This window comes from Hyperoodon ampullatus, assembly GCF_949752795.1.
Source record: "Hyperoodon ampullatus genome assembly, chromosome: 3".
In the NCBI taxonomy this organism is placed as follows: Eukaryota; Metazoa; Chordata; class Mammalia; order Artiodactyla; family Ziphiidae; genus Hyperoodon; species Hyperoodon ampullatus.
Window position 1 is genome coordinate 116484054 of NC_136916.1, and position 16400 is coordinate 116500453.

At 36.6% G+C, this 16400-nt stretch overlaps 1 protein-coding gene across 2 annotated transcripts in view; it reads left to right on the forward strand.

Moving 5' to 3' along the window:
* Window positions 1-16400, forward strand: part of PRORP (protein only RNase P catalytic subunit) — a gene marked incomplete at both ends in the record, with an annotated part of 122328 nt that overhangs the window by 42359 nt on the left and 63569 nt on the right. For both annotated transcript variants that reach the window (XM_079701110.1, XM_079701111.1), the window contains one exon: window positions 7656-7763. In XM_079701110.1, coding sequence (XP_079557236.1) covers window positions 7656-7763 — 108 coding nt within the window. The remainder of the gene's footprint in view (window positions 1-7655; window positions 7764-16400) is intronic.

The following is a 16400-nucleotide window of genomic DNA, read 5'->3' on the forward strand; positions in this document are numbered from 1 at the left end:
ACCATTAATCTGCTTTCCACTGGTATAGTTTTGCCTTAAATTTCATATAAATGAAATCATACAGTATGTATTAGCCTTTTATGTCTGCCGTTTTTTTTATTTAGCATAATACTTTTGAAATCCATCATGTGTTTGTGTGTATTAGTAGTTTCTTTTTATTGATGAATAGTATAACATTGTCTGGATATACCACATTTTTTCCCATTCATTCACCAGTTGATGGACACTTGAATTGTTTCCAGTTTGGGACAATTACAAATAAAGCCATTATTAACATTCACATACAAGTCTCTGTGTGGATGCATGTTTTCATTTCTCGTCTTTCAATACCTAACGGTGGAATTCTTGATATATAGGATAAATGTATGCTTAACCTTATAAGAAACTGCCCAATTGTTTTCCATAGTGAGGTTGCATTTTGCATCCCATTAGCAATATTTAAAAGTTCCAGTTGCTCCACATACTTATTATGATCAGTCTTTTAAATTTTAGTCATTCTGGTGTGTGGATAATGATTTCTCAGTGGTTTTAAATTTGCATTTCCCTGATGACTAATAATGTTGAGTGTCTGATCATGTGCTTATTGGCCTAAAGGGGGTTCTTCCTCTTTGTAATTTTGCTACAGTGATATTATCTAATCCGCAGTTGATACTCAGTCACAATTGTCACTTGTCACAATAATGTCCTTTGTAAGTTTCTCCTTCCCCCAGATCCAATCCAGGATTACACATTGGGTTTTGTTGTCCTGTTTCTTTGGTCTCTTTTCATCTGCAACAAAAATCCCAGTTTTCTTTGTCTTTCTTGGACCTTGATTTTTTTTTTAAACTATAGACCTAGTGTTTTGTAGAATGTCTCCATTTGGGTTCACCTGATATTTCCTTATGATTAGATTCAGGCTATGCGTTTTTGGCAAGAATATCACAAAAATGCTGTTGTATCCTTGTCAGAGGCATCGTATCAGGAGGCGCACTGTGTGAATATTGGTGATGACTGTGTTACCCAAGAAATTTTTGTCTATCCTGATGTTATACAGAATTCTCTTTTCTTCTAGGTTTGGCTCTTAGGTTTAGATTTCATAGTTTTGGCTTTTGGGTTTAGACTTATCTATAACAAAATAATTTTTGAGTGTGATGTGAGATAGAGATGGGGGTTCATTTTTTTCTCCAACTTTTTCCCTTATTAGTTTTCTTACTTTTCTGTTTCTCTGATTCGACTCTTTATTATTAATATTATTACTTTCTTGAAATTTATTTGCTCTTCTTTTTCTAGCTTAAAGTGAAAACTTGGATCAGTGATTTTAGACCTTTCTTCTCTTCATGTAATCATTTAAAGCTAAGTATTGCTCTAATGCAGGCATGAATTTTGATATTTAATATTTTACTGTCACTTAATTCAAAATATTTTCTAATTTCCTGTGTAAATTTCTTTTAACCCATGGGTTATTTAGAAGTATTATTCAGGAATACTTGGAACTTTTCTAAATATCGTACTGCTGTTGGCTTTCTGTAGCCATTGCACCAATTTACATTCCCACCAACAGTGTACAAGGGTCCACTTTTGTGTGTGTGTGTGTGTGTGTGTGTGTGTGTATGTTAGAGTAATCAGCAAACATACTCTTTCAGATGTTAATATTTCTAAATGTATTGAGACTCATTTTATGGCCTAGAGCTGTGGTTTGTCTTGGTGTTCCATGTGTACTTAAAAGGAAGAAATATTCTGCCATTGTTGGATATATTGTCCTTTAGATATCAATCAAGTCAAAGTGGTTAATAGTAGTTTAGGTCTTCTCTTTCCTTGCTGATTTTTATCTACGTGTTCTATCAGTTATGGAGAGAAAAGTTGAAATTGCCATCTATGATTATAGACATTTATGTTCCTCTTTTCACTTCTGTCAAGTTTTGCTTCATGTATTTCGAAGCTCTGTTCTTATTTATGAATATGATTTCCCCATATATTGATTTTGTTATCATTACAAAGTGTACCTTTTTATTTTTTGTAATACTTGTTTTCTTAAAATCTATTTTGTCTAAAATTAGTGTTGCCACTCCGACTTTCTTAAGCATACTGATGCATGATATGTATTTTCTTCCTACTTTTCACTTTCAGCTTATCCATATCTTTATATTTAAAGTACATCTCTTATAAACGGCATTTTTGATAGGGTTGAATTTACATATTTTAAACAAATGGGACTACATCAAACTAAAAAGCTTTTGCACAGCAAAGGAAACTGATGACTTAATGAAAATGCTGCCTACTGAATGGGAGAAGATATTTGCAAATGATATATCAGATAAGGGGTTAATATCCAAAATATACAAGAACTCATACACGTTAACATTAAAAAAAAAACAACCCCATTAAAAAGTGGGCAGAGGACCTGAATAGACGTTTTGCCAAAGAAGACATACAGATGGCCAACAGGCACATGAAAAGATATTCAACATCACTATCACCAGGGAATTGAAAACAAAAACCACAATGAGGTATCACCTCGCACCTGCTGGAATGGTTATTATCGAAAAGATAACAAATAACAAGAGCTAGTGAGTATGTGGAGAAAAGTGAACCCTTCTACACTGTTTGTGGGAATGTGAATTGGTGCAGCCACTATTGAAAACAGTATGGAAGTTCCTCAAAAACTAAAACTAGAACTACAATATGATCCAGCATTTCAACTCCTGGGTATTTATCCAAAGAAAATGAAAACACTAATTTGAAATGATATATGCACACCAATGTCCACTGCAGCATTATTTACAATTGCCAAGACATGGAAGCAACCTAAGTGCCCATCAATAGATGAATAGATAAAGAAGATGTGGCATGCATGCATATATATATATGTATATATCACAACAGAATATTAGTCATAAAAAAGAATGAAATTTTTTCATTTGCAACAACATGGATGTACCTAAAGGGTATTATGCTAAGTGACATGAGTCAGACAGAAAGATAAATACTCTATGATTTCACTTTTATATGGAATCTAACAAACAAAACAAATGAACAAACATAACAAAATAGAAACAGAGTCATAGATACAGAGAACAAACAGGTGGTTGCTAGAGGGGATGAGTGTGGGGGCTGAGAGGAATAGGTTGAGGGAGATTAAGAAGTACAGACTTCCCGGTTACCAAATAAATGAGTCACGGGTATTAAAAGTACAGTGTGGGGAATGTAGTCAGTAATATTGTAACATGTTTCTATGGTGACAGATAGTAACTAGACTTATCGTGGTGATAATTTTGAAACATATAGAAATATCAAATTGCTATGTTGTGCATGAGGAACTAACATACAGTTGTAGTTCAACTGTACTTCAAAAACAAACAAGCAAACAAATTCACAGAAAAAGAGATCGGATTTATGGTTATCAGAGGCAGGGAGTGGGGGAAGAGCAAATTGGATGAAGTTAGTCCAAAGGCACAAACTTCCAGTTATTTAGATAAATTAGTACTAGAGATATGATGTATAACCTGATAAATATAATTAACCCTGCTGTGTGTCAAATATAAGAGTTGTTAAGAGAGTAAACCCTGGGCTTCCCTGGTGGCGCAGTAGTTGAGAGTCCGCCTGCCGATGCAGGGGACGCCGGTTCGTGCCCCGGTCTGGGAAGATCCCACATGCCGCGGAGCAGCTGGGCCCGTGAGCCATGGCCGCTGGGCCTGCGTATCCGGAGCCTGTGCTCCACAACGGGAGAGGCCACAACAGTGAGAGGCCCGCGTACCGCAAAAAAAAAAAAAAGAGAGTAAACCCTAAGAGTTCTTGTCACAAGAGAAAATTATTTTTTTTTCTTTTATAAAAAATTTTGTGTATATTAAGGTGATGAATGTTCATTAAAGTTATTGTGGTAATCATTTCATAATGTATGTAAGTCAAATCATTATGCTGTACACCTTAAACTTATACGGGACTGTATGTCAATTATATTGCAATAAAATTGGAAGAAAAACAAAGTATGGGGCTTCCCTGGTGGCGCAGTGGTTGAGAGTCTGCCTGCCGATGCAGGGGACACAGGTTCCTGCCCCGGTCTGGGAAGATGCCACATGCCGCGGAGCGGCTAGGCCTGTGAGCCATAGCCGCTGAGCCTGCGCGTCCGGAGCCTGTGCTCCGCAACGGGAGAGGCCACAACAGGAGAGGCCCGCATACCGAAAACAAACAAACAAAGTATGTCTCTTATAAACAGCATTTTTGATAGGGTTGAATTTAAATATTTTATTTTGCTATTGTTTTATATTTATCCAAAAAAATTTTTTTTGGTTCCTCTGTTCCTATTTTCATGTTCTTTTGGGTTAATCAAATTTTTAAAAATATTTCATTGAATTCTTCTGTTGGCTTTTTATCTATGCCTTTTCTGTATTATTTTTAAATATATGAGTTGGGATTATAATATGAATCTTTAACCTAGTCCACTTAGAGTTTAGGTTATACCATTTCACATAAAATGTAGGAACCTTGTAGCAGTAGAATTCCATTTACCAAACACTTCCTGGTTTTTGTGCTATTGTTGTCATATATATCACTCCTGCATGTTTGATTTATCTTTGATTTATCCTGCTTTGTATTTTCTTTGTATTTATCCTGCTTCGAGTTTGCTCTGCTTCTTAGATAAGTTATATTTTTCATCAAATTTTGGCCATTATTCAGATTCCCTTTTCTATTTTCTCCTTTCCTCTCCATCCTCTCCTTTTAGACTCCAACGACACATATGTTGGTCTGTTTGGTATTGTTCCACAGGTTACTAAGGGTTTATTTATCTTTTCCTTTTGATCTTTTTTCCTTCAGTTGCATAATTTCTGTTGCTCCGTCATTTGTGTTCACTGACTCTTACTTTTCCCATCCCTAATCTGCTGTAATGTCCACCCTGTGAATATTTTATTCCACATGTGTGCTTTTTGGCTCTAGAATGTTCATTTTTATAGTTTCCATTTTCTGTTTTTTCCTTTCTTTCCATTCATTATAACTATATTTTCCTTTAAATTCTTAAATCTATTTATAGTAGCTACTTTAAATTTCTTGCCTGCTAACTCCAGCATCTGGACCTGGATTGATTTCTGTTGACTTTCTTTTCTCTTGACTATGGGTCACATTTCCTATTTCCTCTCATGTTTATTATTTTTTAAATTGTATGTTGGACATTGTGAGGGGCATCTTGCAAAGGCTCTGGATTCCATTATCTTCCTCTGGAGGTTATTGATTTTCTGCTTTACCAGCTGGTTAAACTTGGTTAGACTTAGAGACTCAGACTCTGCCACTCTTTTTTTTTTTTTTTTTTGCAGTACGCGGGCCTCTCACTGTTGTGGCCTCTCCCATTGAGGAGCACAGGCTCCGGACACGCAGGCTCAGCGGCCATGGCTCACGGGCCCAGCCGCCCTGTGGCATGTGGGATCTTCCCGGACCGGGGTACGAACCCGTGTCCCCTGCATCGGCAGGTGGACTCTCAACCACTGCGCCACCAGGGAAGCCCCCAGACTCTGCCACTCTTGCAGTAGATAATAATTGAAATCTTTGTTCGGGTCTTTTAAGTCTTTCATCTGTTGTTTTTTTTGCTGGGCTCCTTGGAGTCTCCTCCACGCATGTACAGATCAAGGGTTAGCCAAGGATTTGGGCAGATTTATACAAAGATTTTCTGCTTTACCAGATGGTTAAACTTGGTTAGACTTAGAGACTCCAGACTCTGCCACTCTTGCAGTGGATAATAATTGAAATCTTTGTTCAGGTCTTTTAAGTCTTTCATCTGTTGTTTTTTTTGCTGGGCTCCTTGGAGTCTCCTCCATGCATGTACAGATCAAGGATTAGCCAAGGATTTGGGCAGATTTATACACAGATTTTTGCAGTTCCCTCTTTTCTAGCATTCTTTCTGTAACTTCCCAGCCTCTCTGGCAGCCTCCAACTCTTCTCATTTCTCAAACCAGTCAGTCTGTGGCTTTCTGCTTGATTTCCAGCTGCCCCTGCCAACCATGCTGACTAGAGAGTGCCCTCTGGCAAAAAGCCACATACAGGCAAATTTCTCCTGCTGCAGTTCACTTATTATCTGGTTATCCATAAATAGATAAGAAACCACCCCAAATGTAGTGGCATTAAACAGAAACAGTCACCTATTATTATTATTATTATTATATCATCTCATGGTTCTAGGGTTTGACTAAACTGAGTTGTGTGATTTTTGCTTGGTCCTTCTACTGTTGTAATCAAATGAAGGCTAAGGTCATCTTGAAATCTCCCTCACTCTCATAGATCTGATGGTTGATGTTGGCTTTTGGCTGGGACTCAGTTCGACTGTCAGGTAGAACTCCTGTACATGACCCATGACCTCTGCCTGGGTTTTTAATGATGGTTGGGTTCAAAGAGCAGGCATCCTAAAAGGGAGAGCCAGATGGAAGCTGTATTGCCTTTTAATACCCAGCCTTGGAAGTCACACAGTGTCACTTCTGCCACACTCATTCATTAAGGCAGTCACAAAGAAAAGCCTCTATTCAAGTGAAGGGAGTTAGACTCTGCCTTTTGAGGGGGGAGGAGTGTCAAAGAATTTTCAGACATGCTTTAAAACCATCAAACCTTCTTTCAAATGTTGTGTGCCCTCCAATTTCTGCTTGCTTTTGGTCATTCTCTAGTACCTTCAAATAGTTACTTTTTATATAGAAAATATTATATTATCTGGTAATCCATTACAGACTACTCCGTCATTACCAGGAGTGGAACTCCCTCTCCTCCTTTTCTTCCACCCATAGCACTCATTACATTTGACATTTAATATATTAACTTGTTTATTGTGTGTCTCCTGCCATTAAAATGCAAGCTCCATTAAGTTGGGGTTTTGTCTCTTTGGTAACTGCTGGGCATACAGTAGGTGCTCAACAAATTTTTTTTCCCAGAAGTTAAATATAGCAAGCACATTGCTATTTATTCCTTCATCTTTTCTAATATTGAAAAACCTTGTTGTATCCAATTTTTACTTATGAACCTAGCAAAAAATATGTTACATGTCTCATTGTCACCACTGCAATAAAATTACAGTGATGGAAGCAAAACTTGTGTTCTCAAGGTAGCCACATTAACAGTTTATGGACACCGTGAACAACAGTGCCCATTTTCAATAGAATGAGGCTTTCAACAAATGTTTGTTGAATGAATGAATGAATTTTCAACTCTTCAAAATAGCCATAAGTAACCAAATCCTCTTGATGACAAGAGAGGAGTACAAGTTATAGAGTCTTGTTTTTTCAACATGGTTGCACTGATAGACTGGCATATCTGAGATTTGCTTCTCCTTGGCTTATAGAACAAGGCATAGAGATTTTGACATTTTATTCTCATCTGACTACCATGTGTGTCAGTGTAGCAGACTAGATAACTGGTTACAGATCAAATGAAATACCATGTGAAGTACTTTGTGAAGTGTAAAACACTATGAGATTATAAGATGTATCAGATAATTACATGCAGTTGCATCTATTAGGCTGATCTTTTCAGATTTCATTTTGAAAGCATCTGTGTGTGTGTGTGTGTGTGTGTGTGTGTGTGTGTGTGTATTTTTAAGGGATGAATATTTTGACTTACCAGAACAATAATGAAAGTCATAGCAGTGTGTTTATGATAAAGACCTTACTAGGTTCTTATTAATATTTTATCTGACTTTTCTTTTTTAGGAACTTAAGAGATTTCAGAACTTTGTAAAATACCATCCTCCTTTTGATATTGTTATTGATGGGCTCAATGTTGCCAAAATGTTTCCTAAAGCTCGTGAATCTCAAGTTGTAAGTACAAGTTTTATTTTGTTATTCCAAATCTCTAGAAATATTTATTGTACCCATTTGTGATCTTCCTTGGGTCTCTTAGTTTCCCATTTTACTTTCCTCTAAAAATAAGTTCCCAAAAGTGACCAACCAGTCATCTAAGATTCAGTGTTTTCATCCCTGGCAAGTAAGTGGCTCTTACAGGCAGGGCAAGAGTGAGAGATTAAAAAGTCTATGTAATAAAGGGCCAGTTCAGCCCTTTTTGTGTAACTTTTAGCTAACCTTCTCCTAGGTCTCTGCTCTTTGGGGTTACTCTATCTTGTCCCTGTGGATCACATCCCTCCATTTGAAATTTATCAACATATACTATTAAGAGATATTAATCATAACTCACATTTGTGTTTTTCCAAACATACTATGTTCATAAATTAACCTAAGCAGTTCTTTTTTTGGTAAGGTAAATTGTTTGTTCTGTCAATTTCTAAGTGTCCTAGTAGTTTCTAATAGGAATATCATGATTTTTTATAGCACTAGTGAGCAATTATTTTAATCCCCATTTTTACAGATTAGAAAATTAGAAAATTAAGGTCAATTTTGTTCAGTAAATCCTTAGAAAGCAGTCATAACATCAAAAGTTGATTGTAGAGAGTTCCTGGGTTTCAGACTTGTGGCTCTTATTGCTGGCAATCTATGGCCGATCATCTGTAGTTAAACTATTATTTCTTAAAAATTACTGCCAACTTAAAAGCTTTTTCTCAGAGGTGCTACTAGTCCAGTTTGACCATTTATACTCAAAAAAGCTTACAGGTACTAACGAAGGACAAGGTAGATTTATAGAAAATGTTTTGTATGCCTTTCCTTTACGTTTGTGCCTACATTTTTATGGTCAAGTATGTACTTTTTACTCCTTTATTATTAAAAAACACAAAAGTAAGTTGAAAATATTTCTATCTCTTAGGTACCTGAAGGGCCCTTTGAAGCAGTAACATTGACAAATGCAAAGCCAGAGTAGGAAGCATGAAATTATTATCACTAATGCATGGTACAGCTCAGAATCAGAAGGGTTCGTTCCCATCTAAACTGTGAGAATGAGAAGTTTCCTATTTGTTTACCTTCTATTTGACTTTCAGCTTCACACAAAGCACTAAAAATTGTCTTGCCAGAAATATATAGCCCAAATGGGAATAACTTATGCAGGTACCATGTTGAAGATGATGTAGTAAACACATCCCCCAGCATTGTGGGAGAAAAATGTGCACATTTTTCAAGATTTTAGCAGATTTTAGCAGAGAGGCAGGGAACAAATGATGGGCCAGGGAAATCATAGGCATCTGCCACTACTTTTAGCTTTTACTCTTAAAATAATTTAATGTAAGCCATAGTTTATGTGACAAGTAATTGCTATTACCCAGCTTTTCAGAGCACTGTTATGTGTGGTAGTGCACTGGCATTATATGTGGGAAATCTCAGCTTGGAGATTCAGAGATGCCACCTGAATAGCACTTAATAGCATTTTAAATAGCTTTAAAGTAGCATTTTAGTTTAGAAATTAAGAATGGCCATTCTGGAACCAGACTTTTTATATTCAGTCTACCACGTTTAATTGCTTTCATAGTTTGAGCAAGTTATTTAGCCTATCTGTGCCTTAGTTTCCCAATCTGTAAAATAGGCATAATAATGGTACCCATCTCTTAAAGATGTAGTGAAGAATACTTGGCACATACTAAGTACCTAATAGGTGTAACTATTATTGTGATAACTATTCAAAGTAACTTCCCAAATGGAAATGTAATTCTTGCTTTCAGCTAACCCCTGTTTGGCAGTTTAAGATTTTCTCCTGTTGTGTCATCCATGTCAATGGAGCTAAAAGAAAATACAAATCTCTGCCTTAGTATTAGATTTAGTGTTACTGTTAGACTCTAGGTGAGGTACTCAAACAATACTTGATTGAGAATTGAAGCCAGTACCATCAAAAACTTAAGAAAAATTTAAAATTTGATTTTAAGAAATGTTATTTTCTTAAGATTATAAAAGTAAGGCCTGTTCATTGTAGAAAATTTGGAAGTTACAGAAAAGAAAATCATATATAATCCTAACATTCAACAATAATCACTGTCAATGTTTTATTTCCTTGCTGTATTTTTCTATTTTTTTTTTACCTAATTGGGCTCCAACTGTGTAAATAATTATATATCTATATTTTAATTTACAGTTGTTGAAAGCTCTCAGTAAAAATGAAATTATAAAAAGAATAGGAGAAATCATGTACTTTTTAAAAATATTTGAGATGGAAGGACCTTTGAAGCATATATAAAATTCAGGAACCCTAATGGGAGGAATAGAGAAATTTGCTAGATAGTAAAAAATACTATTAACATTGTTTAAAAATAAAAACAAACTGAAAAAAAAATTATTTACAACACATGTGACAAAGGGCTAATTTCATGACTGTACCAAGGTCTCTTATAAGTCTATAAGAAAAAGATGAACCATGCAGTAGAAAAGTGGCTTAACCCTATTCATAATTCTAGTTATGCAAATTAAAATGTTTATCTTCCAGACTGGCAGAGATTTAAAAGTTGGTAGTATCCAGTATTTTGAATGGTTTGGAGAGGTAGAGAAGAGGGTATCAGTACAATGTTTTTTTGGTGGGTGATTTGGCAATAACTTTGGGTGCCTAAAATGTTGAAATTCTACTCTTAGAAATGAATATATTCACATTACTATATAAAGTTGTGTGTCCAAATATGTTAGTTAATAGCATTGTTTGTAAGCAGAAAAGTGTAATCAACCTAAATATCTGTCAATTTAGGACCTGATATATGTTGAAACATCTATTTTAAATGAATGAGGGAGATCTGTTTGTACTGATGTGGAATGATACCCAAAGTAAGTGTAAGAAAAAAGTTGAAGAGCAACAAATTGAATATAGCCCCACTTGTGTTAAAAGCAAACCAAAGGATTACCCATATATAAATGTTTGTTAGGTAACTTTGTATATGACTAGAAAATTTCTAGAAATTACATATAAAAACTTAACAATAGTTAACTTTAGGAGTTGGGGATAGAGTATAAGACAATAAGAGGGGGGGCCTCCCTGGTGGCGCAGTGGTTGAGAGTCCGCCTGCCGATGCAGGGGATACGGGTTCGTGCCCCGGTCTGGGAGGATCCCATATGCCGCGGAGCGGCTGGGCCCGTGAGCCATGGCTGCTGAGCCTGCGCATCCGGAGCCTGTGCTCCGCAACGGGAGAGGCCACAACAGTGAGAGGCCCGCATACCACAAAAAAAAAAAAAAAAAAAAAAAAAGACAATAAGAGGGGGCCTCCCTGGTGGCGCAGTGGTTGAGAGGCTGCCTGCCGATGCAGGGGACATGGGTTCGTGCCCTGGTCCGGGAGGATCCCACATGCCGCAGAGCAGCTGGGCCTGTGAGCCATGGCTGGTGGGCCTGCGCGTCTGGAGCCTGTGCTCCTCAATGGGAGAGGCCACAGCAGTGAGAGGCCCGCGTACCGCAAAAAAAAAAAAAAAAAAAAGACAATAAGAGGATTTTAGTTTTTCATTTATGTTTTTAAAAGTTTCTTTACAATAAGTATATATTACTTTAAAATTAAAAAAAATCACCATCAGGAAAAGTAAAAAGGCATTCTTGGTAAATATTCTAAAATAACTATCTTATGGATTACCACAATTTTTTAATCATTTCCCTGTTGGTGGGCATATTAGATTGTTTCTCATTTTTCACCATGGTAAATAATGCTTGGAAGAAGATCTCTTTGCATGTTTCAGATGATTTCCTGAGAATGGATTCCCAGAAATAGAACTCTTGAGTCAAAGGGTAAGGATATTTTTAAAGGTCTCACTACATATTGCCAAATTGCTTTCCAAAATGATTGTTGCAATTTATACTCCCACCAACAGTGTATAAAAGTGCCCAAATAGAACACATTTCTTCAAAGTTGCTTATTACATGATTGCCTCAACTATTTAGTTGCATTTGTGCCATGAATCTGCTACGTGAAAAGCGCTGGACAGTTTTAACCCAGATTTCTTAGATCAAACATTTCTAAAATTTGTAAACAAAGTTTAATAAAATAACCCAGAAAGGAAATATTCTTGACCTTCTTATTTGTCCTCTTTCTCTCTCTCTTTTTTTTTAACATCTCTATTGAAGTATAATTGCTTTACAATGGTGTGTTAGTTTCTGCTGTGTCACAAAGTGAATCAGCTATATGTATACATATATCCCCAAATCCCCTCCCTCTCGCGTCTCCCTCCCACCCTCCCTATCCCACCCATCTAGTTGGTCACAAAGCACCGAGCTGATATCCCTGTGCTATGTGGCTGCTTCCCACTAGCTCTCTGTTTTACATTTGGCAGTGTATATATGTCCATGCCACTCTCTCACTTTGTCCCAGCTAACCCTTCCCCCTCCCCATGTCCTCAAGTCCATTCTCTATGTCTGTGTCTTTATTCCTGTCCTGCCCCTAGGTTCTTCAGAACCATTTTTTTTCTTTTTTAGATTCCATATATATGTGTTAGCATATGGTATTTGTTTTTCTCTTTCTGACTTCACTCTTTATGACAGACTATAGGTCCATCCATCTCACTACAAATAACTCAGTTTCGTTTCTTTTTATGGCTGAGTAATATTCCATTATATATGTGTGCCACATCTTCTTTATCCATTCATCTGTTGACGGACACTTAGGTTGCTTCCATGTCCTGGCTATTGTAAATAGAGCTGCAGTGAACATTGTGGTATGTGACTCTTTTTGAATTATGGTTTTCTCAGGATATATGGCCAGTAGTGGGATTGCTGTGTCATATGGTAGTTCTATTTTTAGTTTTTTAAGGAACCTCCATACAGTTCTCCATAGTGGCTGTATCAATTTACATTCCCACCAAGAGTGCAAGAGGGTTCCCTTTTCTCCACACCCTCTCCAGCATTTATTGTTGGCGGACTTTTTGACGATGGCCATTCTGACTGGTGTGAGGTGATACCTCAATGTAGTTTTGATTTGCATTTCTCTAATGATTAGTGATATTGAGCGTCCTTTCATAATGTTTGTTGGCAATCTGTATATCTTCTTTGGAGAAATGTCTATTTAGGTCTTCTGCCCATTTTTGGATTGGGTTGTTTGTTTTTTAGATATTGAGCTGCATGAGCTGCTTGTAAATTTTGGAGATTAATCCTTTGTCAGTTGCTTCAGTTGCAAATATTTTCTCCCATTCTGAGGGTTGTCTTTTCATCTTGTTTATGGTTTCCTTTGCTGTGCAAAAGCTTTTAAGTTTCATTAGGTCCCATTTGTTTATTTTTATTTTTATTTCCATTTCTCTAAGAGGTGGGTCAAAAAGGATCATGCTGTGATTTATGTCATAGAGTGTTCTGCCTATGTTTTCCTCTAAGTTTGATAGTGTCTGGCCTTACATTTAGGTCTTTAATCCATTTTGAGTTTATTTTTGTGTATGGTGTTAGGGAGTGTTCTAATTTCATTCTTTTCCATGTAGCTGTCCAGTCTTCCCAGCACCAGTTATTGAAGAGGCTGTCTTTTCTCCATTGTGCATTCTTGCCTCCTTTATCATAGATAAGTTGACCATATGTGTGTGGGTTTATCTCTGGGCTTTCCATCCTGTTCCATTGATCTGTATTTCAGTTTTTGTGTCAGTACCATGCTGTCTAGTTTAGTATAGCTTTGCAGTATAGTCTGAAGTCAGGGAGCCTGATTCCTCCAGCTCCGTTTTTCTTTGTCAAGATTGTTTTGGCTATTCAGGGTCTTTGGTGTTTCCATACAAATTGTGAAATTTTTTGTTCTAGTTCTGTGAATAATGCCATTGGTAGTTTGATAGGGATTGCACTGAATCTGTAGATTGCTTTGCGTAGTATAGTCATTTTCACAATGTTGATTCTTTCAATCCAAGAACATGGTATATCTCTCCATCTGTTTGTATCGTCTTTAATTTCTTTCATTGGTGTCTTATATTTTTCTGTATACAGGTCTTTTGTCTCCTTAGGTAGGTTTATTCCTAGGTATTTTATTCTTTTTGTTGCAATGGTAAATGAGAGTGTTTCCTTAATTTCTCTTTCAGATTTTTCGTCATTAGTGTATAGGAATGCAGGAGATTTCTGTGCATTAATTTTGTAACCTGCTACTTTACCAAATTCATTGATTAGCTCTAGTAGTTTTCTGGTAGCATCTTTAGGATTCTCAATGTATAGTATCATGTCATCTGCAAACAGTGACAGCTTTACTTCTTTTCCTATTTGGATTCCTTTTATTTGTTTTTCTTCTCTGATTGCTGTGGCTAAAACTTCCAAAACTATGTTGAATAATAGTGGTGAGAGTGGGCAACCTTGTTTGTTTTTGATCTTAGTGGAAATGGTTTCAGTTTTTCACCATTGAGAACGATGCTGGCTGTGGGTTTGTCATATATGGCCTTTATTATGTTGAGGTAAGTTCCCTCTATGCCTACTTTCTGGAGGGTTTTTATCATAAATGGGTGTTGAATTTTGTCGTAAGCTTTTTCTGCATCTATTGAGATGATCATATGGTTTTTCTCCTTCAATTTGTTAATATAGTTTATCACATTGATTGATTTGTGTATATATTGAAGAATCCTTGCATTCCTGGGATAAACCCCACTTGATCATGGTGTATGATCCTTTTAATGTGCTGTTGGATTCTGTTTGCTAGTATTTTCTCTCTCTTAATACAGTTGCCTTTAAGTGTACACAAAGGAAAGATTAGGAATCTTAGTTCTAGAATTTTTCATCTTTGTGTGAAGAAGTTTCCAGGTTTTTTTCTGTGGAATAATGTACAGGTCATTTATGTTTTTTCCATGGACCCTCTACATATAATATGTGACAAATTCTTCTTGGTCCTTTTCTATTAATGGTCAATTATGTATCCAGCATTGTCCTCTGTAAGTTCATAAATTAGAAAAGACCATTTTTACATTCATTATTTAGGGAGTAACACCTTGATCACATATCTTGATCTCAGAGCCTACAGTTTAGGGGTGATAGTGACTTAAGGAGCTAAAAATAAGTTCTGGTTGTGAACTTATTTTCTCAGTTTTCATATGCAATTTTTTTTTTTTTTTTTTTTTGCGGTACGCAGGCCTCTCACTGTTGTGGCCTCTCCCGTTGCGGAGCACAGGCTCCGGACGCGCAGGCTCCGCGGCGTGTGGGATCCTCCCGGACCGGGGCACGAACCCGTGTCCCCTGCATCGGCAGGCGGACTCTCAACCACTGCGCCACCAGGGAAGCCCTGCACTTTTTTATATTTTAATTTTTTTTGAAATCAGATTATGTCTTATAATTCATGTCAGTAGGAACTTGCCAGTCACCATGTAGAGTTGAGACTTACTGGTGTTTGTCATTGCCTGGGAATGTGCAAATTTAGCTGTGCACAGCTATGTCTGTTCATCCACTTGTGACCTCAGTTGAGTTAGTTGTATTGGCAGCTCCACACGCTGTTTAATTTTAACCTTAATCTTAACTTTAAATATTTGCTGAGGGTTTTCTAACCATGCAGTAAAAGGTGGTGGTAATTGACACGTTTCTCAGAATAACGTACAGAATTTTAAAGCAAGGAGAGGTTGTTAAAACTGATTTTTGCAGAATGGCATAATTCATTGAAAGAAAAAGCAATAATCAAATATGAAATGCAGGTAAACCCCCAGTATTCTTCACTCTGTTTTTGCTGTTGGTCTTAAAAGTGATACAAAAGTAAAGGTGAAGAACACAGGTTCTCAGGAGAGTAGTATGTATGTTACATGTCATAGAGCTGCTATGGCCAAAAGTAATTCAGAAGAGCCTTTAACTAAGATATGAAGATTCCTATTTAAATGTTACTTGTGAGTCTGAAAAAAAAAATACGGCATGGAACTATATGATTAATATATGATTTTGTTTGTTACTGAAAAAGAAATCTTTTTTTGTTTTTTGCTTAAAAGTTATTACTAAATCCATGGTCATCTTGTAGTTTCTGGTGTCTTAATACCATTAGAGGATATACTGAATGGAACTGGAGATTGTAAAGTCCCCGACTAGATTTCACTTTTGACACAGTTTAGGGTTTCGATCAAGTATTGTGTCATTTCTTTAGTACCTACTTGAGGTATAATTCATAAGCCATAATATTCATCCTTTTAAAGTGTACAGTTCAGTGAGTTTTAGTACAGTGAGCCCTCTGAATCTGCTGGTTCTGCATCTTCAGATATGGAGGGCCAACTATGCCATTTTTATACAAGGAACTTGAACATCCATGGCTTTTGGTATCTACCAGGGGTTCTGGAACCAATCCCCACTGGATACTAAGGGACAACTGTGTATTTACAGAGTTTTGCAATCATTATTGCTATCAAATTCCAGAATATTTTTCATTCCCCTCAAAGTAACCCCATACCCTTTAGTGGTCACTCTCAATTCCTTTCTCCCCTTACGCTTGGTAACCACTAATCTATTTTGTGTCTTCATGGATTTGCCTATTCTAGACATTTCATATTTTCACTTAGCATGCTTCCAAATTTCACCCATATTGTAGCACGAATCACTACTTTTTAAATCACTACTTTTTAAAATATATTTATTTATTTATTTGGCTGTGTTGGGTCTTAGTTGCAGCACACAGGATCTTCGTTGCGGCACATGGGCTTCTC